This window comes from Pelobates fuscus, chromosome 13 (assembly GCF_036172605.1).
Source record: "Pelobates fuscus isolate aPelFus1 chromosome 13, aPelFus1.pri, whole genome shotgun sequence".
In the NCBI taxonomy this organism is placed as follows: domain Eukaryota; kingdom Metazoa; phylum Chordata; class Amphibia; order Anura; family Pelobatidae; genus Pelobates; species Pelobates fuscus.
The window spans coordinates 101,605,493-101,633,312 of NC_086329.1; the positions used below are offsets into that span (position 1 = coordinate 101,605,493).

A 27,820-nucleotide genomic window follows, 5' to 3' on the forward strand; every position below is an offset into this window, starting at 1 on the left:
GTACCAGTTACACTAATCATTGTAGGTAAAAACAGCACAAGACTGCCAAAGGAAGCTGTAATTTTACCTAAAATTAACAACCAAAAACCAGCTTATCCGCAAAGGACGAAGTACCTTTTTGTTATTCAACAAGTAAAGCTATAAAACTTACTGTTTTTCATAACTAGTTATGTCTCCATTTTGTTCGTTTAAGTTGAAGGAAGTGCAAGAATCCATCTGTGTCAACAGACTGCTTAACACAAATGTTCTTTAACCTCTTAAAAAGCCCGTAACCCTTCACGCTCCAGAAGGTAACCTTTTGTAGGGATGATGTGTTGACCATGCAGAATATTGATCTCTTCATCAACAATACTGGATATCTGGAGGCCGCACTGCTGAGGCCTTCTCCTCCCCTATGAAAAAAAGCCCTGTGTATGATTCCCCAGTTCCCAACATGAGATTGAAACTTAATCATTCTATTAATGTGCAAAATATGCAACAAGGATGAAAGTGTAATCTAACGAATGATTGATCCGTAAGGCCGCCTCAATATAGTTTCTCTTAATGTTCTCTCGCTCCTTCTGTAGTAGCTCGACTGGTGGTGTGATCAGTGAGCCTTTTCTAGGTTATATAGACACATAATGTGGAGCCCTTTTAAAAAAAGATATATACCGTGACCTCTGTCTCCTTGGGGGCAGTAATTAGGGGGATCATTCATCAATGCTATTCAAAAAATGTGTGTGTGTGTGGTCGTTAAAAGGGCCGTATAAAGAAGTATATAAATACGTTTACAAAGATTGTTTTTCTGATTGTCTGAATGTTCCATTCTCTGCATTCTCTCAGACGTGGCTAGCACAGGCAAAACATTTTGCCGACAACATAAGCCTTCTTGTAGAACCAGAGAGGTAAAGACTATAAAATGGCATGCACGTTCCTTTACAATAAACCTCCCTCGCCCCAGCAGCTGGAATGTATTACAACCAACCAATACCCTTTTTCTTTGACATGGACACAAGTGACAATTTTCAACGATGGCAACGATCGTGACAAACTAGGAGAAATTATTGAAATATAATAATAAAAAAAAAAAGCAGGAAAATGGAAAGTATGCATGTGCCCCACCCAAAAAAGAGCAGCTGCTGGGATTCATTAATAAGTGTTGGTGGACAAAAAACTGTCACCAGTACCGAGTTGGCTCATAGTTATACCATTTGCCATATGACTCCCGATAGCAAACTCAGTGGTATTCAAGGAATGATTAGGTGCTAAAAGGCCAGCCTTCTGTTTGGAATATTTTCATATATAGCCTTGAGGCTCAGCGTGATTGGATGTCTTCGACTGGTGTCTTGGATGACGTCTGAGGTCAAGACGTAAGGGTCCCTGAGTATCAGGAGACACGCTGAGAGGTCACAGCTCCTCTCGGAGTCCCCTCTCATCTTGTGATGTCATTCCAGAGAGGATTCTCCTAGCAAGGATTACCCTCCCCTTCTGTCCTTCCCCATTTTTGCCAACCAGTCTTTTAGTCCGTCCTCACACGTGCGTCTGCATTCTCTGCTGGAACCTCTGCCCATAATCAGAATGCTGGGAAGTGTATGAGAAGCGAGTGGCACCTGTGTACTTCCCTACTGGGTCATATGTGTCATATGGTCCCCTATCCATGCCGGTAGTGGTCGGCTGTGTATAACCAAGTCGGAAAGTAGGGTACCCAGAGTTTGGAGGGAACCCATGTGTCCCAAACTTTTCGTAGTTATCATATGACAGCTGACTGGTAGTATCTGTTGTGGCAGATGTCACTGTAGGAGCTGGGTCTGTACTGTAGTCTGAAGCAGGAGCCCGGCTATACGTGTTCAGTTGGGCATAACCACTTGAATGCGAGAGACGAGAGGAAGGACGAGCATCAAAACGCGCTGGACCAGGAGTACGGTAATCCTGGTAAAGCACTGTTCGGGAATTCGGTCTGTCATCATGGGCGCGGACATTGTAATACCCGTTGGTTGGATCCTAAGAAATAAAAGCAGAGTGGTCAGTTTCAGTAAAGCCTAGGAAATTCACAAAACGATGTCAGTATTAGGAAAGAGCAGAAGAATTGGCAGAATGTAGGTTAATACAAGTCATGCATTGCATCTTACCTTTCATCCATTATTTTCGCACAACACTTGTGTATACATACAGGGTGAAGCATAAATCACTATACAGTTGCACACATTTATTGATACAATTTGATTAAATAGTAAAAAAAAAAAATCCACAGACAGATACAGGTTTTTGTGCTCTGCAACACAAGTTGTTTGTATTCCTGACAATCAGCGGACAAACATGTTTGCCAAACTTGATCATGCTACAGATGGTTAGAGTTCTTGATATAACACACACAGTTTATGTGGAGTGTTTTTAATGACCCCATTGCGTATCGCCATTTCTCAATCGTAAAAAATAAAATATAATGAAAATAAATATATATCCAGTCGAGAAATGTAAAGTAATACTTTGCAGGCCATTCCAAGTTTTTTCAAGAAAAAGTCCAGCAAGCAGATAGATTCCCAAAAAGGCAAAATTAAAGATTACACCCTCTGGTTAGAATTATAGTCCAGTCCACCACAAACAGTAGGCTGCTGTAGATGAAAGGAGGCAAATGTTCTCACATGCATAAAAATGCATATAATAGCTCCATCAAAGTAGATTTAAGCAACAGTGTTATATAAATCCATCCCGAGATATAACCTCCATGATGCTTCCGTCCTGCGTGAGTGAAAAGTTTTCATTGTCCCAAAACACAGAATTTGTGTGTCCTTATCATTCTAACATTTTGTCACAGCTCCGACCCACAAGCAGCTAACATTAGTTTTCCTAAGAAATACCTCCTGGAATCTGAAGAATCATTTTCAATCAAGCAGATTACAAATGGTCAAGACGTCTCGTGTTTTACAAATCTCGCCAGTCACAATGCAAATATTTGAATTAAGCCAAAAAAATGAATGCAACTGTATAGTAAAATTTGCCTCACTCTATATAAATCACAGAGAGAGAAGCAGAAAGAGGTGTTATATAAGCTAGTCAATTTCAAGTTAAATATCACACTTTACACAGATTTTATCGCGTTCGGATCTGTCATGCAAGACGATGTTTTCATGCAAATACAAACAAGCGTTACATTTTACTTTCACGCCACTGACTTAAGGTGAACCCATTAAAGTCTCGCAGCTCCTATCAGTGCTGCACTGATCTGGCAGCATCAAGGCTCACAGGTTACAGAAAACCTTACAACCTCCACCTCTGGAATGTTTTTTTTAAATCTCATTGTTTGGGAATAGATGGGTGCCGCACCTTCAACTCAAATTCCTCCCTGTCAATGGTGTCACAACGCATGTCTTGTTTCAGGTCCACATCGTCTTTAAATGACTGTAAGTGAAGAGAGAATACAGAGGGTGAAATCGACAGAAAATCCATCACTTTCTTTCTTCTCACTTTCATGCAAAACGCGTTAACGGGGATCTAAGCCAGCAAACCAACCAATTGTGGGAATTTCTAAAGACAATGGCCCCAGTTGGCTCCTTGTCTCCATGCTGCTGTTGTTGGTTAAAACCCCCCACTAAAACACAACCAATCATACTGATACTGTCAATTTACTTACAGGGACAGTTTATGCAGCACAAGGCACCATAACAACTTCATCAGTGACTCCACATTTACAAAACTGGCTTGGAAAAGGGTATGTTGCTTTCCAAGCCAGTTTTGTGAATGGGGAGTCACTGATTGGCTGAGAGGGTCAGATGACCGCTGTCAGCCAATCAGGGCCCCCTCCACCCGGCCGGCGGCTCTCCACTCTTCCTAAATGTGAAATTTCAGAAGTCGGATGCCATCTGGGGAGGAGAAAATGGATATGAAGCTAACTAAATATTTTGAGTTGTGTATCCTTTTCAAAAATAATTTTAACTTCCCTTAAAGACAGTCATTGATATTTTAGTGGATTGGTAAAGAGTCCATTAAACAGTTCTTCAAAGAAGATTTATAAACAAGCAATAAAAGCAAGAGAGACAAACCAGGCTTCCCTCATAACAGGGCACTACTTCAGAAATGCCCCCATTCTATAAAGTCACACAGCCCTTCCTGCTCCCTTTCTTACCGAATAGAGGGCTTTCATGACCCGAGTTGCAGTGGAAACACTGGACGTATCTTCTTCCCTGTCCGAGTGTAAAGTCAGGGGTTCTCTGTTCACCGTTTCCACTTTTATGTCAAGCTTCCTCAACGTGACATCCTTGCGGCCTGGATGGGAAATTACGTTAGATCTCATTGTCAAACTCATTGTACATTACTAAACATTGCAAACCCTGACAACGGTAATTCGTTGGTAAAGAGTCAAACAGAAACTACCAACTTTAAAATACTATCATCTTATACATAAGATGGCAGAAAATAGCATGTCAAAATATAAATTCACTTAAACCAGTATATAATCTTAAAAAATGTATGGATGTATAAAATCTACTTCATGTAATAATCGTGAAACAGGTATAACAATGAGAAGCCTCTGATTGGTGTATTCCCCAGCACAGACTGTAATTCTAAAATATACAGATTGTGGCCCAATCAATGATGACAATGTCTTCTTCTAAAACCATCGTATGACCTCTTTGTTGATTCCACAGGGAAACCAAGAGGCCTACCTACACCAGCCCTTGATTCAGTACTCACTGCCTTTTCGACGTCTGTAAAGGAAGAAGATGAAGAAGGCGAAGAAGATGATAACCAAAATCCCTGCACCGATGGTCGCCCCTGCGATGATTCCCACGGCGACCACTTCTGCCAAAGTTAAAGGAAGGATCAAATAAACCAGTGTGTCAAGTCACATGTTACATACACAACAGTCATTTGCCATAATCGTTCTGAACCCAGTAACTAACCGGAGCTGAGAATTACACCTTGTTATATAGTTACAAAAAAATACAGTGAACTGTGGCAGGTCAAGAATTTGGAGAAATTAAGTCCAACTAAAGTGTTAAGGATAGACAATGCTGGTGTACACCGATACACCTTTAGGACCATTAGACAGTCACAAGTCTTATACACGCAGGGTTAACACCATAATTAACTACTGAAGCGGTGTATTGAGTGATCGCTTCGCTCACTCACTCACCTTTCACAATAAGTCAATTACTAACACTTTATCACATTATATAACACGCAAATATACATATATCTGAGTGAGTGGGAAAGAATCCACGTTGTAATGATGACTTATCTTACAGATAAATAAAACTGCACAAAAAGGCAACCAAATCTTTATCAACTTCTCAGGAATTCTTGACGTCCCCTTGTTAATACGATGTTTGATAAGCTATATTGACAAAAATAAAATTGATTTCGTTTTGAAGTTGTGAACTGAGCATTCACGTCTTTTCAGTCGCAGTCTGCTAAAAAATGAAGAAGAACTTTTCCCACGAGTTTGCAGATACGGTTTATGTATCGGTAGAGTGTAAAAGCTTACATCAATGGTTGGCGGCTGATGGCTAGAGACACAGTCTATGTCAATATATATATATATATATATATATATATATATATACTGTATATATAAAAATACATGAAATATTGAGTCATTGTGTAGCTTTGACGTAAGACTCAGCAATGCATTACAAATTACCTTTTTCCACGAGCTGGATAATGGCAGTGCCAGACCCAAAACTGTTCCACGCCGTACAGTTATAGTGGGATTGAAAATCGGCATCCATCACTTTGTTGATGGTAAGGGTGGAGAGGACGCCGATGCCAGTGTTGGTTCGCTCCACAGTATATTTTTCAAGGGTGCCCGTCTCCAAAAAGTTTTCTTTCCAGGACCAAGCCTAAAGTTCGGAGTTAAGTGAGAGAATAGGACAAAGGTTAGAGACACCCACGAATCCACCTACAACAAGGCTGTCCAACCTTAATCCTCCAGCTATCCTGGTCTGTATTTATTGTATCTCCATCCAACAGTTTGGTCCAACATCATGTAGAAGGTTATGGTCAGACCATATTGATTGCGTGCATCTACACCCTCAATGTAGTACCTTTTTGTTATACACTCAGACATATTACTGGGAGTATTATTGCTGTGGAGCTCTGTTATACACTCAGACACATTACTGGGAGTATTATTGCTGTGGAGCTCTGTTATACACTCAGACATATTACTGGGAGTAATATTGCTGGGGAGCTCTGTTATACACTCAGACACATTACTGGGAGTAATATTGCTGTGGAGCTCTGTTTTACACCCAGACACATTACTGGGAGTATTATTACTGTGGAGCTCTGTTATACACTCAGACATATTACTGGGAGTAATATTGCTGGGGAGCTCTGTTATACACTCAGACACATTACTGGGAGTAATATTGCTGTGGAGCTCTGTTATACGCTCAGACACATTACTGGGAGTATTATTGCTGTGGAGCTCTGTTTTACACCCAGACACATTACTGGGAGTATTATTACTGTGGGGCTCTGTTATACACTCGGACACATTACTGGGAGTATTATTACTGTGGAGCTCTGTTATACACTCAGACACATTACTGGGAGTATTATTGCTGTGGAGCTCTGTTATACACTCAGACACATTACTGGGAGCATTATTACTGTGGAGCTCTGTTATATACTCAGACACATTACTAGAAGTATTATTGCTGTGGAGCTCTGTTATACCCTCAGACACATTACTGGGAGTATTATTACTATGGAGCTCTGTTATATACTCAGACACATTAATGGGAGTATTATTGCTGTGGAGCTCTGTTATACACTCAGACACATTAATGGGAGCATTATTGCTGTGGAGCTCTGTTATACACCCAGACACATTACTGGGAGTATTATTGCTGTGGAGCTCTGTTATACACTCAGACACATTAATGGGAGCATTATTGCTGTGGAGCTCTGTTATACACCCAGACACATTACTGGGAGTATTATTGCTGTGGAGCTCTGTTATACACCCAGACACACCAACGAATAGAGAGACATTAGGAGAGAAAAGAGGGACAGAGGGATTTGGGTCCAAAATAGGGACTGTCCCTCTATAACATGGACACTTGAAATATATGTTATAGCTAAAAAATAAAAATACAAAATTATATCAGGTTACTTGCTTCTCAGTTGAAGTAACAGTACTTTGTTGCAATACACTGTTAATATACTTAATAATTATGAAGTGAGGCCTTCAATAAAAGCAAATGGAATGTCTTATTATTTTAATTTAAATATCGCTAAATATAGCTTTTGTGTTTTCAGCAACATTGAGTGTCAGCAGCATTATTTAGTTTGCCAAAATGTCATCAGATATCAGAACTATAGCAAGGTGAGGTCTCCTGTAAAAGCAACATGGCTGAACAGAAAATGACTGCTATGAAAAGGAAAATGTCATTTGAATGGATTTGTTATCTTCCATTTATCACAACAAGACTTGGTTGATGCCTGCTACAAAAACAGCATGGTTGCAACATTATTTGGCGTGTTCAAATGAAATGAGGAATGAGCGAGTGATCGCAGTATGGAACTTTGTTCTACACCCCGCAGAGAATGCCGAACGTATTCCAGGCACCACTTGAGACGCACAGGCAAAGAGACGAAAAGGGCCTTGTACACTATAAATTCATTGTACAGCCATTGCTGATGGGAACATCAAAACAGAAACATCTAGCAACTCAGTGCGAGGTAAAAAAGTGGATGTGGGTTTAGATCAGAAGAAATTTTTCAAAGCAGAAAAAAAACCAGAACTGGATTTAAGTAATAATACACTTGGGGTTCAGATCACGGAGCGCCAACAAATATAATTTTCTGATCGGTGTTGTTTACCGGTCAATTCATTTATAAAATATACTTGGCCTTTTCCGCCAATCTCCTGTAAGTCCCGATAAGAGAGGGCAATAAACACATTAATCATAATGAGTTCTCAATATTCCGTCCCCTTATTTTACTAATCAGGTTGCTAATTTGCGGACTCCTGTATTAAATCTTGCCTTGCAGATCGGAAAGTCTTGCTTCCAAGCTGTGATGGGCTGCAGTTCCCTTGCTGACGTTTTTGGTTGTAACACCGATATTTGTTATCCCGGCCTGGGTAGGAAGGCAACGTCTGTGACATATACGATCTTTGTTTACTCCTGGGGACAGAATTGCCAATACACAGAGCAGGCAGCTGCTTATGGACCCCCACTTTTTTTTTTTAATTCTTTATTTTTGAAGTGCAGATAAATACACATCCACTCGCCAAGCCCCAACAGCTTGCGACCAGGAAAGCAGTTTACACAATTTGTAGGCATTGAGGCATTGGTAAAAGAGAAACATGCACATATATATTTTTAAACGTATAACAATAGGTTTAGCAACATTCGTATCAGTTTTGTCTTAAGCAATATCCTAGCGTAGATCTGTGTGTGTGGGTAACGACTATATCGTGGTCTAAGCTTAGAACAGAGGGAGATGTGAGCTTTGTTCCCTGAGAGGTATCACATTAGTAGTTGTGTGAGATATGAACCAAAATAAAAAATAAATAAATAAATAAACAAAAAAGAGGTTGCGTGAGAGCTTCTCGTTTTATGTTACAGGCGAGTACAGTGTCTTGGTGCCAGCTGTGTCTGTCTAATGAGTAACACGACAAGAAAGGGGAGAAAAAATAAATGAATAAATAAAATAAAATAAAAGAATAAAATTAGTAACATTAATAAAAGCTTGGGTCAATACTAAGCCCGTATTGTACATAAAGAAGGTATACAAGACATTCGTGTGATGTCTGAGTTAAGTGTGCTACTCTGCAAGGGCCCATGCCGCTTCAGAATCGGGTACTGTCCCACATTGTTGGGTGGTCCCGCGGTCATGTGTGCCTGTAACCTGTGTATGTCAACCGGTCTTGCCGCCTAAGAGGTGTTGAGAATGTAACGGTTACGTGCATTGGGAGCCCCACCAGTGTACATGGGTGAGTAATAGTTGTCAAGTAAGGTTTAACAAAAGTATAAAGGTAAAAAGGAAGGGGAGAAACAAAGGAAGTGTGGACACAAGTCCAGTGGGTCAGTGTGACATCCAGTTCATGGGGTTTTCCCTGGATATGGTGTTGGGAGCTTCAGTCACAGTTCAAGTTGTTGCTGCTGCGTACTGTTCCGTGCGTTTTTGCGGAACGAAGGGGGTGATCCGGTTTGGGTCCCAGTTGTAGGTGCGTCCGTTCTCCGGTTTGTGTTGGTCGAGGGAGTCCATAGGCAGTCCCAATACGTGCAGCAAGGCCGTGGCCTCCTGGAGTTCTTGAACTTGGTGAGTTGTATCATTATGGAAGACCTGTAGCGTATGGGAGGGGCGCCAGCGGTACCTCACGTTGTGTTGTTGGAGGAGTGCAGTAAGTGGTCTGAGGGATCTGCGCCAGGCTAATGTATGCCCCGAGAGGTCAGCGTAAAAGGTGAGTGTCATTGTTTCAAACTGATATGGGGTTTTCCCCCTCAGGGCATTAAGCACGGCGGTTTTGTCTGCTCCACTTCTGAACTGGACCACCAGGTCCCTTGGTTCCGCAGTTGGAGCCTTATTGGATCTTGGGATGCGGAACAGACCTTCCAGCTGCATTGCCCTAGCTTGTTTCGATGGTAGTAAGGTCTCCCACAGCCGCCTTGTGAAGTGCGGTAGCTCTGCATCCAAAATGGTCTCAGCCACCCCACGCACCTTTAAATTGTTGTGGCGCCTGGTATCCTCCAGCGCTGCAAAGCGGCGTTCATGCATTAAGTTTTGCATACGTAGGTCAGCCATCTCCCGTTGGAGTGTTGTTATATGCTGGGTGTTCTGGGTGGTCGTGCCCTCCAGAGTTCCCATGCGGCCCGTGAGGCCCTGTATATCGCTGCGGACCGCTGCCACATCAGCTGAGATATGTTTCTGGAGGTCGGCCAGAAGTTCCTGCAGCACCGCTTTGGTCACCGGTGCGCTGTCAGGTCTGTCTGGGTCACGCTGCAGTCTTGTTGCCCCTTTCGGGGTCTGCTCCTCCATTCCGCCAGAGTAATCATCCGAGTAGTCGGATTCACAGTCCGAGGGGGCGGCCATTTTAGGCCCAGTCATTCCCTGCGCCTGGCGCCACATGTCGCCGATCGTCATCCCCGGGCTTGGTTTGTCGGGTCTTTGTTTTTTATTCTTCCTCCCCATGTCAGTTAAGTTCAGTGTGGGGGTTCCCCAGGTCCCGATGGCTGAAGGTAAGGTGGCTAATACGCGGATTGTCTTAGCTGTATGTCGGAGCTCTGAGTTTTGCGACCGCTCGCTTCAGCGTTCAGGCTCCGCCCCACTGGACCCCCACTTTTAAGGGACACTAAATCCAAGCACGAAAGTCTCTTATCTCTTTTCTAAATATATTTTCGTATACTTCCCATTTTGAATGCATTTTTATTTCTTTTTTTTGGAGGGAGGCATGCACGTCCTGTCAATCCTTTTTGGACTGAGGTGCGGACGCCTGAGAATCCTGTGTCTATAGGCAATTGAGATTTAAACCCAGGACTGCCATTAAAAGGATCCTGTGACAGCAACTATGGATCACAAGTACCAGCACTCCTGGGGTATTTTAATCAATAAATAACATTGCTCAGTTGACATCTGCTATAAAATCAGACTGGCTGCAGGATTATTTGGCTGTACATTAATAAATTGGCCTGGGATAACCAACTGAAGTTTGTTATATGAAGAATATATAGTGTTTTGGGGTGTTCAGCCTCTACTGAATACAACAAGTTAACACTCAAGTGAGGTTTGTTGCAAAAGAAAAGTGGCGGCTTTATTTAATGTAATATTTAATTATTAGGTTATACACTATATCATTGCTGCAAAAAACCCAAAATGCTTGCTTTGATATATTGTTTAATTATACATCATGGATAATATTTCCCTGACAATGTCTGCTATAAATACACAATCTTCCAATTATATACAATGATAATATTATTCAGCTGAGTTCTGATAAACGAGCCCCCAAAATGTCTGCTCCATCATTTGGCTCATAACAATATATCCAATTGGCATCTTGTTCAAAAACAATATGGCAGCTGCATCGTTTTGGTCGTTTTGCTCAGAGCTACCAATATGCTGTGCCTACAGCACAGAGCAGACTGACGGCCTTCTTTTCTTTTAAATGCTAACGAAAATGATCTTTTGGGATATTGTGTGCCTTTAAGTAACCCTTCAGCCCCCACAGGGTGTGAATTACCGTTCTGCTACTGAAAAGGTTAAGTACAAATTTCAGTGCCAGATGTTCTGCAAAATCGCACAACGAGAAGGTAATTATTGTGCCATTTATAACATATATCACAGAGCCTGGGGTTTTGTTGCTAGCCATTAGGACTTGTAGCTACGTTGCTGTGTGCTCCAGATTTCAAGTAGTTAAACAGAATGAGCCACATTACTGCAGACCAGCAATGAATTCTCCCCAGTCACTTCAATTGCTAAACACTTCATTTTGCAAGGCATGATAAAATGATTTCAGCCGCGATGGATGCTACTTAGATGGAGCCTGTCCCTAGAGAGATAGTGCGGAGGCAGCGGTGGAAGCTGCCAAACTCTGCTCTTTAATTAACAATAAAAATAAAAGCAAATTAGGAGGTGTATATATATATACACACACACACACACACACAAGGGGTGAGTAAGGTTACTCTCTTCTACCAGGATTTGGCCCCCCAAAATAACCACCTGCATCTTGAACAATAACCTCGCATCAGCCACCAGCTCCCGATCTTCCAGCTTGGCCAAATTAAGAGCGATATTACCATTTCTCATTGCACTGTGATGAAAAATCGAGATAATCGGGGCGGCTGGTGGAACACGTCACTACCGAGCCACGTAAGGTCTCCAATGGCCACGTTATGAACATGTCAGTGTCACTAGGTTTATTTTCCTCACACACAGCCTGTATTTTGCTAACCGGGTATTATGGGAAAATAGTGTCTGTGACGGGTCCTCAAGACATTACAATAAAGCACAATATCAAACGATAGCACTATTTTTCCTTAGTACATATTTCACTGTTAAAAAAAAATAAAAAATACAAATAAGATATGTGTCAGGGCTAAAGTTAACGTTAGTGCTAGAGTTAGGTTAGTGTGTTAGTGCCAGGATTAGTATGTTAGTGTTCTATTAGGAAGTGTATTCGTGTTTGTGCATTAGTGTTAGGGCTAGTGTGTTAGGGGCTAAGGTTAGTGTTAGTGCTTTAGTGCTAGTGTTGGGGCTAAGATCAATGTTAGTGTATTAATGTGTTTGTGCATTAGTGTTAGTACTAGTGTTGTGTGTTAGTTTTCCGGTTAATGTTAGTGTTAGTGTATTAATGTGTTTGTGCATTAGTGTTAGTACTAATACTCGTGTGTTGGTATTGGTGCTAAGATTAGGGTTAGTATTAGGGTTAGTGTGTTAGTGTTGGTGCTAAGATTAAGGTTAGTACTAGGGTTAGTGTGTTACTGTTGGTGCTAAGATTAGTGTTAGTACTAGGGTTAGTGTGTTAGTGTTGGGGCTAAGATCAATGTTAGTGTACTAATGTGTTTGTGCATTAGTGTTAGTACTAGTGTTAGTGCACTAATGATAGTGCCAGGGTTAGTCTGTTATTGTTCCTTTAATGTTAGCGCTGCCCAAGTGGAAGGTACCATCCAAGGTAGCAGCTACTATTTGGGTAAGAGCTGAATTAAGAAATTGTCATTTGCATATAACAGGTGCCATCGAAGCCCAGAGATTTGTTTTCCTGCACCTACTGTGGGCAGTTGAACCGTTCATTACAAAGTATAATGCACAGATCTCATCCCTCACATGCATTACAGGGGGTTTAAATACATAATCAATGACTTCATCAACACTGCACTAAACAGGTTTCATTTAATGTTATATCAGTTTGACTTTCGCCGATTTGCAATTTGAAAAGTAAAACATTTCAGCTAATTTAAGCTAACATTGCCAAAATGGACATTTTTCCAGTCGTCTTGGTCAAAACATATCAAGTATGAAATGCTTGTTTTACGGGGGGACCTGGATCAGAATGCACCCTGGTTTAGTGTGTACTCACAATGCGGTCGGGCGGTGGGGTGCTGCCAATGAAACATTCCACCTTGCCAATATCGCCACGTACTGCGTATTGCACCTCCTCGCTGGCGATCTTCGGCGGGCCTTCAAGGACGAAAAAAAACAGCAATTAAGAAAACAGTTAATCATTTGCTGTACTCCTATTCACAGTGACTGGAGCAACATACAAGGTTTTCTATGTTTATCTTTTCAAATGAGTAACTATGATCTTTTAGGCCAAAAAAATTCAACAGTGTTTTCAGATTGGCTACTTTGCATACAATTTGACATTCACTTTGGTCTTGCTCTGAATTCCCAGATAGTTCACGCTTTAGTGAATTAAACCCGCATGAATCTATACATTTCCATCAAGATCATACGGTTGTACTCAATTACTGAAATTCTGAGATTGGAACAAGTACAACACCCCAAGAAATCTATTAATTTATAATTCGATCCCCAGAGCTGGCCCAGTAGCCCTCAGTATCTGCCCAGCCATTTCCCCATTGTTGGAATATCTGTCCTTGGCGATCGTCAGAATTCCCTGCCATGGCCTTATATAGGTACTCCTTAATTACCGACCAGGTTCTGTTCCTACGACCCGGTCATAGAATTAATTGGTTGGTAAGTGAGGAGTTAAGGGATTCCCTGCTCTGGTGTGCTTGTCTATGTTCGGGGAAATTTCAGGGAATCCCTCTTAATTCCCGCAACCGCTCGCACTTACCACCCCATGAGAGCTGGTAGTAAGTGCGAGCCATCGTAAAACAGTTAGGTCGCAAAACAAGTCACCTGTATATCTATCCAGACCATACCATGCCCCAAGATCTTGGAGACACTCAATGACAGATGATACAAAGGAGTAAGTTCAGAAAATGTCTGCTGTTCATTAAATAGAACAAAGTTTATAAGGCAAACAAAATAAGGATATGTCTAGGGGGGGTATTATTCATTACCAATCAAATACTGACCACTATAACTAACAGCTGGAACAAGCTCATGCAAACAGCATGCAATGGGCATAGAAACATTCTTTGATCTAAAACAGAGCTGTCCAACCTGCGGTCCCCCAGATGTTGCTGAACTACAACTCCCATGATTTCTTGGCTGTTTCATTGAAAGAATCATGGGAGTTGTAGTTCAGCAACATCTGGGGGGCCGCAGGTTGGACAGCCCTGATCTAAAACTTATTTGGGGGGCATTACTACGTGGGGTCTTCCTCGAAGAGAGGAGTGTCATATGCAAAACCAAGTCTGTGACATCCTTACAATGTACACCTTTGTATTACAATAACCTTTATTAGTGTCCATATAGTGTTAACATCAGACAGCGCAGCTCCCTTTATTAGTGTCCGTATAGTGTTAACATCAGACAGCGCAGCTCCCTTTATTAGTGTCCGTATAGTGTTAACATCAGACAGCACGGCTCCCTTTATTAATGTCCGTATAGTGTTAACATCAGACAGCGCAGCTCCCTTTATTAGTGTCCGTATAGTGTTAACATCAGACAGCGCAGCTCCCTTTATTAGTGTCCGTATAGTGTTAACATCAGACAGCGTGGCTCCCTTTATTAGTGTCCGTATAGTGTTAACATCAGACAGCGCGGCTCCCTTTACTAGTGTCCGCATAGTGTTAACATCAGACAGCGTGGCTCCCTTTATTAGTGTCCGTATAGTGTTAACATCAGACAGCGCAGCTCCCTTTATTAGTGTCCGTATAGTGTTAACATCAGACAGCGTGGCTCCCTTTATTAGTGTCCGTATAGTGTTAACATCAGACAGCGCGGCTCCCTTTATTAGTGTCCATATAGTGTTAACATCAGACAGCGCAGCTCCCTTTATTAGTGTCCGTATAGTGTTAACATCAGACAGCGCGGCTCCCTTTATTAGTGTCCGTATAGTGTTAACATCAGACAGCGCGGCTCCCTTAATTAGTGTAAGTATAGTGTTAACATCAGACAGCGTGGCTCCCTTTATTAGTGTCCGTATAGTGTTAACATCAGACAGCGTGGCTCCCTTTACTAGTGTCCGCATAGTGTTAACATCAGACAGCGTGGCTCCCTTTATTAGTGTCCGTATAGTGTTAACATCAGACAGCGTGGCTCCCTTTATTAGTGTCCATATAGTGTTAACATCAGACAGCGCGGCTCCCTTAATTAGTGTCCGTATAGTGTTAACATCAGACAGCGCGGCTCCCTTTATTAGTGTCCGTATAGTGTTAACATCAGACAGCGAGGCTCCCTTTATTAGTGTCCGTATAGTGTTAACATCAGACAGCGCGGCTCCCTTTATTAGTGTCCGTATAGTGTTAACATCAGACAGCGTGGCTCCCTTTATTAGTGTCCGTATAGTGTTAACATCAGACAGCGCAGCTCCCTTTATTAATGTCCGTATAGTGTTAACATCAGACAGCGCGGCTCCCTTAATTAGTGTCCGTATAGTGTTAACATCAGACAGCGCGGCTCCCTTTATTAGTGTCCGTATAGTGTTAACATCAGACAGCGTGGCTCCCTTTATTAGTGTCCGTATAGTGTTAACATCAGACAGCGCGGCTCCCTTTATTAGTGTCCATATAGTGTTAACATCAGACAGCGCAGCTCCCTTTATTAGTGTCCGTATAGTGTTAACATCAGACAGCCCGGCTCCCTTTATTAGTGTCCGTATAGTGTTAACATCAGACAGCCCGGCTCCCTTTATTAGTGTCCGTATAGTGTTAACATCAGACAGCGCAGCTCCCTTTATTAATGTCCGTATAGTGTTAACATCAGACAGCGCAGCTCCCTTTATTAGTGTCCGTATAGTGTTAACATCAGACAGCGTGGCTCCATTTATTAATGTCCGTATAGTGTTAACATCAGACAGCGCGGCTCCCTTTATTAGTGTCCGTATAGTGTTAACATCAGACAGCGCGGCTCCCTTTATTAGTGTCTGTATAGTGTTAACATCAGACAGCGCAGCTCCCTTTATTAGTGTCCGTATAGTGTTAACATCAGACAGCGCGGCTCCCTTTATTAGTGTCTGTATAGTGTTAACATCAGACAGCGCGGCTCCCTTTATTAGTGTCCGTATAGTGTTAACATCAGACAGCGCAGCTCCCTTTATTAGTGTCCGTATAGTGTTAACATCAGACAGCGTGGCTCCCTTTATTAGTGTCCGTATAGTGTTAACATCAGACAGCGTGGCTCCCTTTATTAGTGTCCGTATAGTGTTAACATCAGACAGCGCGGCTCCCTTTATTAGTGTCCGTATAGTGTTAACATCAGACAGCGCAGCTCCCTTTATTAGTGTCCGTATAGTGTTAACATCAGACAGCGTGGCTCCCTTTATTAGTGTCCGTATAGTGTTAACATCAGACAGCGTGGCTCCCTTTATTAGTGTCCGTATAGTGTTAACATCAGACAGCGCAGGTCCCTTTATTAGTGTCCGTATAGTGTTAACATCAGACAGCGTGGCTCCATTTATTAGTGTCCGTATAGTGTTAACATCAGACAGCGCGGCTCCCTTTATTAGTGTCCGTATAGTGTTAACATCAGACAGCGCGGCTCCCTTTATTAGTGTCCGTATAGTGTTAACATCAGACAGCGCAGGTCCCTTTATTAGTGTCCATATAGTGTTAACATCAGACAGCGTGGCTCCCTTTATTAGTGTCCGTATAGTGTTAACATCAGACAGCGCAGGTCCCTTTATTAGTGTCCATATAGTGTTAACATCAGACAGCGTGGCTCCCTTTATTAGTGTCCGTATAGTGTTAACATCAGACAGCGTGGCTCCCTTTATTAGTGTCCGTATAGTGTTAACATCAGACAGCGTGGCTCCCTTTATTAGTGTCCGTATAGTGTTAACATCAGACAGCGTGGCTCCCTTTATTAGTGTCCGTATAGTGTTAACATCAGACAGCGTGGCTCCCTTTATTAGTGTCCGTATAGTGTTAACATCAGACAGCGTGGCTCCCTTTATTAGTGTCCGTATAGTGTTAACATCAGACAGCGTGGCTCCCTTTATTAGTGTCCGTATAGTGTTAACATCAGACAGCGCGGCTCCCTTTATTAGTGTCTGTATAGTGTTAACATCAGACAGCGCAGCTCCCTTTATTAGTGTCCGTATAGTGTTAACATCAGACAGCGCAGCTCCCTTTATTAGTGTCCGTATAGTGTTAACATCAGACAGCCCGGCTCCCTTTATTAGTGTCCGTATAGTGTTAACATCAGACAGCGCGGCTCCCTTTATTAGTGTCCGTATAGTGTTAACATCAGACAGCCCGGCTCCCTTTATTAGTGTCCGTATAGTATTAAATCAGGCAGCCCGGCTCCCTTTATTAGTGTCCGTATAGTATTAACATCAGGCAGCGCAGCTCCCTTTATTAGTGTCCGTATAGTGTTAACATCAGACAGCGCAGCTCCCTTTATTAGTGTCCGTATAGTGTTAACATCAGACAGCGCGGCTCCCTTTATTAGTGTCCGTATAGTGTTAACATCAGACAGCGCAGCTCCCTTTATTAGTGTCCGTATAGTGTTAACATCAGACAGCGCAGCTCCCTTTATTAGTGTCCGTATAGTGTTAACATCAGACAGCGCAGCTCCCTTTATTAGTGTCCGTATAGTGTTAACATCAGACAGCGCGGCTCCCTTTATTAGTGTCCGTATAGTGTTAACATCAGACAGCGCGGCTCCCTTTATTAGCGATAACATCAGACAGAGCTGGCTGTGTTTAACAGCTCAGTGAGCAGACGTTCTGCTCTCTTTGATAGAGAGAAGACCCATTATCTCATCCACAGAAATTGATGCAATCCCACTAAATTCCCCCTCTCATTATGCACAATATGCACTATTTGTTTTATCTCTATCTATTCTGTGTGTTATCATACAATCTGCTGATTTTTATCGCCGTGTATAATTTGCCCGTGCCAGTTTAACAGAATGGGATATTATAATGATATATTTTCTTTCGTACCATAGTTATGTCTCATCACAAATTTACAAAGGTCACTTTCAGAAAAGATTTAAAGGCCGCGTACTTACCGATGACATTGGTTGGTGAAAACTGAAATTAGCTTTGATTCCTAACAATTTAACGGATTGCTGACTCTGCTGATAAGACTGGCTTATTTTGGATACAATAAATTCATTCATGGACATAGTTTCACAATAGGTTAATGGTTATTTGTCTTTTTGATGCTAGCCAATTTGACCAGAATAATGTTACAAGAAAATTATAGAAGCTAACAACTGTCAATTACACAAACTTATTACTAAACAACGAGTCCTATTCTTTCAGCAGAAATATTAGGGTACACAATCTACACAGGGGTAGTTTTGGGGTTTGATTGAGATAAGCTATGCGACAGGCTAGGCTAGTGATCCATCATGCATTCCCAGGATCTTTAACATGTTGACGAAGGAGTATATGAAAAGTGCTAGCTCACAGTACGCAGAATTATTATACTGCAAAAAGCATACAAAGTTTACCGTTTTCCCCAAAAAATAAGACGGGTCTTATATTAATTTGTGCCCTGAAAAATGCACTAGGTCTTATCTTCGGAGGATGTCTTAATTGTCGGAGAAAAACGGTAGCAAGCACGTGCAAGAAAGCAGGTCTACTTTCGGGGTAATTCCCACAAACATAGACTAGTTCACTAGGGCATGGAATCCCGCAAATCTATGGTTGGAAAACTTCGGGGAAGCATACATAGTCTACCACTTCCCCCCGAAAATAAAACCGGTCTTATATTAATTTCTGCCCCGAAGCACTAGGGCTTACTTTTGGGGTAGGGCTTATAGTACGAGCATCCCCCCCCCCCAAAAAAAATCTAGGGCTTATTTTCAGGGAAAAATGGTTTATATGTTGCATGTTTTATATTAGGTGAATGAAACAGATTCTGGTAATACTTGGAATAGTCCACAGAGACTGCTTTCCTAAACCAATACTTGCAGTTTATAGGAATCGGAAAAGCACTTACCGTTGACATACAGTGTCACCTCAGTCTCCCCAACTCCTATGCGAGGGACGATGGCCTTGCACACATACTGCCCAGCATCGTCTTGGCTCACGGACTTGATCGTAAGCTGGTTACTGTTGCTCAACACCTGAAGATACGCCAAAATGGCAAGTTAAGAAACAGGTTTGATATGAAGTTTGTTTACGAGAAGAATGGTGAATGATAGGGATAACCGTAAAAAAAATCTGAGATGTTTATTTACCCAACACATAATGAGAGGAGAAAGAAAGTAAAAAAAAAACGAAACAATTTTGTTTGTAGACTGCTGTTCAATAATTCCTAAAAATGTAATTGTAAAAATCAAAATGTACGCAATTTAAATTTTTAACTTATTTTCAATTCCTCCTGTATATTCATATTTGGGAGATAAAAATATCTTCCTAATCCTGGACTCTAAGAGGATGCTAAAAATGTTTAAAATTTTGCCAGATTAAAATTTTTACAATTTCCCCAAATGTTATTTTTTTACAATTTTCCAAATTTTAATCTAAACAAGTTGTGAGTTTTTTAAAATCATGGTTTACTTAACACAAACATCTATCTTAGAGTGTAGAATATCACCTAAGAATACAGATTTCTATTTTAAAGTGTAGAGTAGTCTGTAAATCAATACAGACAGCTATTTTACAGTTACGGTTAGTCATTTGATTAATATCAAAATTAATTATGTTAGAGTGTCTAACAGCCCGTTAATTAATTCAAAAATCTATTTTAAAGTAAAGTGTAGCTGTTTAATTTGTTCAGCCATTCTCTTTGAAGAAGTATACGTTAATCTTTACAGAACACACACATTTTGGGGTACATTCTAATCTATGGCTATATAATTATCAACACGATAATGGTTGCCGATGAGATGTTAACAATGTCACAAGAATCACAGTTCCACAGTTCTGATACTTTGTGGCAACACTTTGCCACAGTTTGGTGAAAAAAGGTCCTACACAACATTAAAATCTTATGAAGAAGAGTTATTGACACCATTGTAGCCATTGGACACTTGGCGAATTCAAACCCTAAAAAGACTTAACAGGTACTGAAATAGTTTTTAACAATTACCTAAAATAATTTTGGAAAATTGGTGCGTGTTCACAATGAGCACCACAAAACCTCTCTAACTTGATGACATTGCTTGCTCGTTAATTACTTGGACCAATCAAAGGACAAATAAGCCCTGTAACTACATTGTAACACAATATAATGCAAAACCTGAAGTATTTGTTGAGAGGCACCTTAAAGAAACACAGACTGCAATGTCCACAGGAGTGCTTTAAAGAAACATGCTGTGACGGAGCTCCCTGTACCCCAGCTGGGTACCTCCGCCAAGCTTGTTTCCCATCTGGAACCGGGAAACATAAAACGCTTCTGCCCCAGTAACCGCAGCTTTCTTCCAGGCAGGTATCATCCCCTCTGCCTATTCCTCTGCAGCTTTCCTTCCAGGCAGGTATCGTCCCCTCTGCCTATTCCTCTGCAGCTTTCCTTCCAGGCAGGTATCGTCCCCTCTGCCTATTCCTCTGCAGCTTTCCTTCCAGGCAGGTATCGTCCCCTCTGCCTATTCCTCTGCAGCTTTCCTTCCAGGCAGGTATCGTCCCCTCTGCCTATTCCTCTGCAGCTTTCCTTCCAGGCAGGTATCGTCCCCTCTGCCTATTCCTCTGCAGCTTTCCTTCCAGGCAGGTATCGTCCCCTCTGCCTATTCCTCTGCAGCTTTCCTTCCAGGCAGGTATCATCCCCTCTGCCTATTCCTCTGCAGCTTTCCTTCCAGGCAGGTATCGTCCCCTCTGCCTATTCCTCTGCAGCTTTCCTTCCAGGCAGGTATCGTCCCCTCTGCCTATTCCTCTGCAGCTTTCCTTCCAGGCAGGTATCGTCCCCTCTGCCTATTCCTCTGCAGCTCTCCTTCCAGGCAGGTATCGTCCCCTCTGCCTATTCCTCTGCAGCTTTCCTTCCAGGCAGGTATCGTCCCCTCTGCCTATTCCTCTGCAGCTTTCCTTCCAGGCAGGTATCGTCCCCTCTGCCTATTCCTCTGCAGCTTTCCTTCCAGGCAGGTATCGTCCCCTCTGCCTATTCCTCTGCAGCTTTCCTTCCAGGCAGGTATCGTCCCCTCTGCCTATTCCTCTGCAGCTTTCCTTCCAGGCAGGTATCGTCCCCTCTGCCTATTCCTCTGCAGCTTTCCTTCCAGGCAGGTATCATCCCCTCTGCCTATTCCTCTGCAGCTTTCCTTCCAGGCAGGTATCGTCCCCTCTGCCTATTCCTCTGCAGCTTTCCTTCCAGGCAGGTATCGTCCCCTCTGCCTATTCCTCTGCAGCTTTCCTTCCAGGCAGGTATCGTCCCCTCTGCCTATTCCTCTGCAGCTCTCCTTCCAGGCAGGTATCGTCCCCTCTGCCTATTCCTCTGCAGCTCTCCTTCCAGGCAGGTATCGTCCCCTCTGCCTATTCCTCTGCAGCTTTCCTTCCAGGCAGGTATCGTCCCCTCTGCCTATTCCTCTGCAGCTTTCCTTCCAGGCAGGTATCGACCCCTCTGAGTATTAATCTGCAGCCCTATTTACACTGATTGCTATTGCCTTTGCAAAGGCACTTGCGGCTCTCAGGCCTAGCTCTTTTGATTTATCCCAGGGCTAGAGGGATCCTGCAGCCAACCAACAGGTCCAAAGACTGTCACTAGGATCCCTAACAATCCACACAGTACACCCAGTTCAAAATGGAACTAACATACAAAGCTATATTTTTACTTAGGACTAGCCCATATACTTATTACATAACGTTGTGTTTCAGGAAACATTTAAAAAAGGTACGTATTTTCCATCAGAATCCCACTTACCATGTTTGAGCCTTTTTTGGTCCATGTAAGGGTCAGCGGAGGATTTCCAGCCCAGGTACAAGTCAGCATCACATCGGAACCCATGTCAGTGGTGACAGGTTTAGGATCGACTAGAAGACGAGGGGCAACTGTGGGCAAAGAATTCTCATTAGTTTGGTCCCTAGGCAGCCACATGAAGTGATTAACTCACTCAGGCAACCACCAGTTCTTAAAATAGAAATCCCGCTCCCTGTCAGGGGTATTGGTCATCATTTATTCATGCCTGTCTATATTACCAAACCGAGACCATATTACAAATCAAAAGCTTATCGCTGGAGAAATGGATTCCCACGCTGCCTTCAAAAGAATAAGGAATGTGTTCCTTAATGTAGCAGAATTGTAAATTTTTTTTTATCATTCAAAAAGTCTAATTTCTGCTTTTAAGAGTTTTTTTTTCCTTTCAATGAGAAATAGGAAAATTGTAAGATAGCCTCAAGGAGAAGAGAACATTCTCTTAGATAACATAGCTCTTCTTACTAAACAGGCAAAGATGGTCTGATCATATAGATCTCATTTCTTATTTCCCCTGGTTGTGTCTGTCTCTCTTCCCAATTTTTCCATCATGTTCCTCTCTTTTCTTACCCCCATCCATAATATAACCCTCTGTGATGACCTAACTCAACCATATCTGTCTCTTCATTGTCCTCATAATGTATCACTCTGTTTGAGGTCTCCTTTTCCTTTCTAAACTACGTGTTACTCGCACTCAAACATGTTTCATATATAATTATATCTGTTCATTTCACCCCATCGGGTATCTCTACTCAGATTCTCTATTTGCCCGTGAAAGGTCATGATATTTTTCGCTCTTTTTCTGATAATCCATCTCAAACTTGTTACACTCTCAATACATTCATATATGTCTCCCATTTTTGCATGATTTCCTACATTGTACGTCCACCAGCGTGCTGACGTTGGTACTGCCCACTTCGTTATGCACTTCACACGAGACGGGTTCTGTGAAAAACGAATAGTCCACTTGTGTCTCAAATGTGCTTTCCTTTGCAGATTCAATGATCACACCCCCTTTAGCCCACCTAAGGAGGGAGAGAGAAAGATGTACCAGGTCATTTAAGAATGGGTTGGGCTGGGCACAAACTTATCCACTGCACTACAGTTACACTCTGAAAGTCTCAAGGAGTCATACATTTTTGTATTCCTGACGCTAAAGTGTTCCTTTAAGGCAATGAATCTGAGTCACTCTTACTCATTGGAAGACAGGGAAGTTGAGTGTGAGTCTCTCTCTTTATGTGTAGCATTCAGAGTTTGCTGTGAACGTGATAAAGATAGTGCGGCAAGCTACGTAAGACAAAGGATTAGCGCACACAACTCTCACAGGAGACCAGCTAATCAGAGGTTCTTTACCCCCTCCCATAATGCCGAGTGAACCTCCACTTACCGCATGCACAACACATACACAACGAGCAATAAATTAAACATTAATATCCCCATTCAGTTTAAATATGCAGAGTTGTAAAAGAGAAGCAGTTGGCAATAAACAGGGTCGTAAAATAAAAAGGCATTAAATTCCTCAGATAAGGTGTTTAAGAGACAGCCTGGGCCTGCCTTGCTAATGCATGCAATCCTGCTGGTGTCCGCTTGCTATGTAAAAGTCTAGATCCCCATTGCCCACAAACGTAGGTGAGTCTAGGACTGAGAGATTAAATATTTATATTGGCATTAAACTCTATTTAGTAACTGTGCAGCAGAAATTAACACGCTCATAATGTACTCAAACTGCCAGTCGTGTTCTGGAGTGAGAACTGCAGGGGGTGAGGTCAGAGGGTTGGGGGGTGGGGGAGATTACAGAAAAGAAAAGTGAAGCGTTCTGATGTTCTGACGTTTTTAGTTGAATTATGACAAATTGAGGACATCTTTAGAACATCTCAAAGCACTGACCTGTAGCCTTTGATTGCCGGGTTGGCTGAAGCAGTGCATGTAAATCGAACCCTCTCACTCTCCTGCACTGTTTGGGGATGGATGGAGAGGGTGACAGTTGGGGGATCTGTGGAAAGAAGAAGCCACAATGGAATTTCATGGGGGACGATCAGATTACGGGAGCATTGAACAAAAGATAGAACTACAAAATACAGTTTTCTAAATAGCCATCTCCTTTGTCAAACTGGCGTGACGAGGCTACACACGTCAATAGATTACTGGGATTTTCTGTGTTTTTAGATTTTTTATTTTTAAATATGCCAGTTATACCGTGCCAAAAACGGTACTCTAGTAGTCTCTGTTCCGCTGTACATCACATAAGGAATATGCTACATTGTTACGGTATTCCAAACATATGGTTACATCACTGTCTAAGTCCAAATCTAAATCAGTCTGGTTTGTATTTCCCAATTTTCTTGAAATACATCTGGGGAAGTTAAGAACAAAAAAACTCTAATTTTCTTGTTCATTATGAATCTTAATGTGGACTTACATGGCTGAATTTTAATATTGCAAAAATCCAAATGCCTATAAAACCGCTCCTCTGCTTATTGAAGTCTGTTGACTTTGGAGGGGTAATGGTTAGTTCTGGGGCAGGTAATTTGCATATTCACAACCCCCCAAAAATACAGGTTGTGTGGACCAAGGCAGCCACAATATTGGCTTATATCAGCAACTGAGTGCTTGGATTCCCTATGCACAAGAGATGAATAGCTGGGAATATCTTAAATCACTATCAAAGAGATGTATTGTCTTCTCTCCTCATCTAAATTCGCTTGGCGTCAGATCCACTGAATCTAAAATAAGCCCAGGTTAGATAAATGCTATTAAGTAAATTGTTTTTTAAGTCACACAGTCATGCTGTCTATGCAAATGGAGACTTGTTCAACTGGCAAATATAAGGACTGCAGTTTCTGAACGAGAGAGAGAGAGGGGGCGAGGGAGAATGAATGAGAGGCAGAGAGTGATAAGCATAGGCATAACAGCATTGGCAATACTTGTATCTTCAAGTCATGCCAATAAAGCGTTATTGCATTGTACTGTATATAGAGAAAATGAGAGTGGGGAGCGGGGAGAGGGGTAGTGATAAAGAGAGAAAACGAGGAAAATAGCAAGATTGAAAAGACAAGGAGAGATAGCGAAAAAAGACAAGAGAGAGCTTTAGTATGAAGGAGAGACAGATCTGTAACGGAGGAGCAGAGAGCGTTAGATTGGCGTAGACTCTGAGTTAGAAGCAGCCAGCTTCGGAACATTAAATAGTAACACTGTAATAAACTATTAACCGACATAGAAAATCAGTTTGCACCAGCTCCCTGCAAAAAATAAAAATAAAAAAACGAGTATGCCATTTAGCACTGCCTGATAACCACTGATGCAGAAAGAGAGTGGAATGGGGAGAGGATCAATGAGACAGCCAGGGAAAATCAGTCAGATTGGAGGGAGAGACTCCTACAGTAATTCAGAACATCTTGTTCCGTCAGAGACTTATTGCCTGCCCAACGAATGGATAGTCAGCAGTTTTGTGTGTGTTTTTTTTCCCCCGTTTAGGTGCAATTCCAAATAGCAGAGGTTGGTAAATCAATGTAATATTATAACTGGATGCGCTAATCAAATAAAAGGCTGATAAGAGCAAACGATTAGGTGATTTAATTCGCCTGGGATTGACTAACAAATTGATTTTATCGTACAGGCCTCTTAATGGGGAAATTCTTTTCAATTTACGGTGGTATTTTAATTGGATCCTGCATCCTCCTTATTATGAAAATAAAGATATAGAGGCGAGACGCATGATTACATTTATAGACGTTAGGTGTGGACGCCAATATTTCTGTAGCCAAACTACTTTCTCACGGTAGAGTTTTGCTGCTAGTGCCTTGATGCCAGACCATTGGGGTTAGTCAGGAAACGGAATTTTTAGAGAAGATTAAGAATGTAATCAAGAATGCCCAACATACCTCCAACAGGGAATGGCTAGCTCACAAATTACTTAGAAATGTAGTTAGGAGTTTTATGTATGTGTAATAAATAAATCAATAGATTGAAGCAAGTGTCTCCATGGGATGTCTCGTATCCCCCCCCCACAATGATTGGCAGTGTGAAGGTTAATGTAAAATGTGTGTTTATTTATATAGTTTTTCTAACCCCTTGCAGGCTTTGATTGTCAAATTCTGTTTTATATATCTTTAAAATAAAATAAAACTGAATTCTCAGAGTCTTCTTTTAAATATTCAAATTCAGGGGCAATTCTGTATGTTAGAAAACATATTCCCATGCTGCAAATTCCAAGGTAGTGCAGGGACCAGGAAGTGGCTGATGTCTCTCAGCCAGTCCTGGTCCTCCCTGTGGTTTTAACAAAAGCATTGTGCATATCCCGGAGACTCCACTGGCTTACAAGATATGAAGTTTATCTGTACTTTCTACTGAAAGTTGTAAAAAGAGGAGCAAAACCGATCGGTTCATTTGTAAGGGCAAAAAGGCTTCTGATGCTTAGATAATACACTGCTCTGTGTGTGCTTGAGAGAGGGAACTTACGGTGGACGTTTAATCGGACAGATGTCTCTTTCCCTGATGGAATGGCTTCATTGGATGTCCTGCAGGTAAACACTCGGCCTGTGTCCTGATCCGTTGGGACAATCAGCAGAAAACTTACGGTCGTTTCTCTCTTGTCGCCTGTCAACTGCTCCTGGAACCGAAAAACAGGGATCATAAGTACTGTCACTTAATGCCAGCTCACTAGCAATTGCAAGAGAATAACCAGCACTGGCTCACTCAAGGGGGAGGGAGGAATTATTTGAGGAGATAAATGTTTCCATCAAACACTGTATTTTTCTTCTAAAAGCAGTTATGATGTCAGAGCGAAGTTCCACCCAACAAGAGATACAGTGAGGGAAAAAAGTATTTGATCCCCTGCTGATTTTGAACGTTTGCCCACTGACAAAGAAATGATCAGTCTATAATTTTATTGGTAGGTGTATTTTAACAGTGAGAGACAGAATAACCAAAATAAAGTCCTGAAAAACTAGCTCTTTGGCATCAACTCAACTGGCCGTGTTTGGAGGAGGAGGAGGAATGCTGCCTATGACCCCAAGAACACCATCCCCACCGTCAAACATGGAGGTGGAAACATTTTGCTTTGGGGGTGTTTTTCTGCTAAGCAGACAGGACAACTGCACCACATCATAGGGACGATGGACGGGGCCATGTACCATTAAATCTTGGGTGAGAACCTCCTTCACTCAGCCAGGGCATTGAAAATGGGTCCTGGATGGGTATTCCAGCATGACAATGACCCAAAACACACAGCCAAGGCAACAAAGGAGTGGCTTAAGAGGAAGCTAATTAATGTCCTGGAGTGGCCTAGCCAGTCTCCAGACCTTAATCCCATATAAAATCTGTGGAGGGAGCTGAAGGTTCGAGTTGCCAAATGTCAGCCTCAAAACCTTAATAAGTTAGAGAGGATCTGCAAAGAGGAATGGGACAAAATCCCTCCTGAGATGTGTGCAAACCTGGTGGCCAACTACAAGAAACGTCTGACCTCTGTGATTGCCAACAAGGGTTTTGCCACCAAGTACTAAGTCGAAAGGGTCAAATACTTATTTCACTCATTGACATGCAAATCAATTTGTAACTTTATTGACATGCGTTTTTCTGGATTTTTTGGGTTATTCTGTCTCTCACTGTTAAAATACACCTACCATTAAAATGATAAACTTATTTCTTTGTCAGTGGGCAAACGTTCAAAATCAGCAGGGGATCAAATACTTTTTTCCATCAATTTTCATGCTACTCTCAATTCAAGTTTGAACAATAAACTTTAATAATTATAACATTATGAGCAACACATGTCTGCAGCAATAATTTCAGTTTCTACAATGCCCATCGTCCGTATCTTTCTTACATCTTTCTGTGGTTCAGGTACATTACAAAGACAAGGTTATATGTCACAAAAGGATATTATTACAAGGTTCAACAAAAGAGACCTGACCATCTTAGATATCGCTCTATGGATGTACTGAAAAAAGCAACTTCCAGAG

General features: G+C 41.9%; 1 protein-coding gene across 1 annotated transcript in view; it reads right to left on the reverse strand.

Annotated features, from left to right (window-relative positions):
• Window positions 1-638: 638 nt before the first annotated feature.
• KIRREL1 (kirre like nephrin family adhesion molecule 1) overlaps window positions 639-27,820 on the reverse strand; it is a 188,594-nt gene continuing 161,412 nt past the window's right edge. The window contains exons 5-15 of the mRNA XM_063439460.1: window positions 26,319-26,469; window positions 23,748-23,853; window positions 22,737-22,885; window positions 21,810-21,937; window positions 18,960-19,086; window positions 13,013-13,113; window positions 5,621-5,819; window positions 4,672-4,779; window positions 4,103-4,242; window positions 3,304-3,378; window positions 639-1,980 (exon numbers count right to left, since the gene is read on the reverse strand). Coding sequence (XP_063295530.1) covers window positions 1,510-1,980; window positions 3,304-3,378; window positions 4,103-4,242; window positions 4,672-4,779; window positions 5,621-5,819; window positions 13,013-13,113; window positions 18,960-19,086; window positions 21,810-21,937; window positions 22,737-22,885; window positions 23,748-23,853; window positions 26,319-26,469 — 1,755 coding nt within the window. The 3' untranslated portion in view covers window positions 639-1,509. The remainder of the gene's footprint in view (window positions 1,981-3,303; window positions 3,379-4,102; window positions 4,243-4,671; window positions 4,780-5,620; window positions 5,820-13,012; window positions 13,114-18,959; window positions 19,087-21,809; window positions 21,938-22,736; window positions 22,886-23,747; window positions 23,854-26,318; window positions 26,470-27,820) is intronic.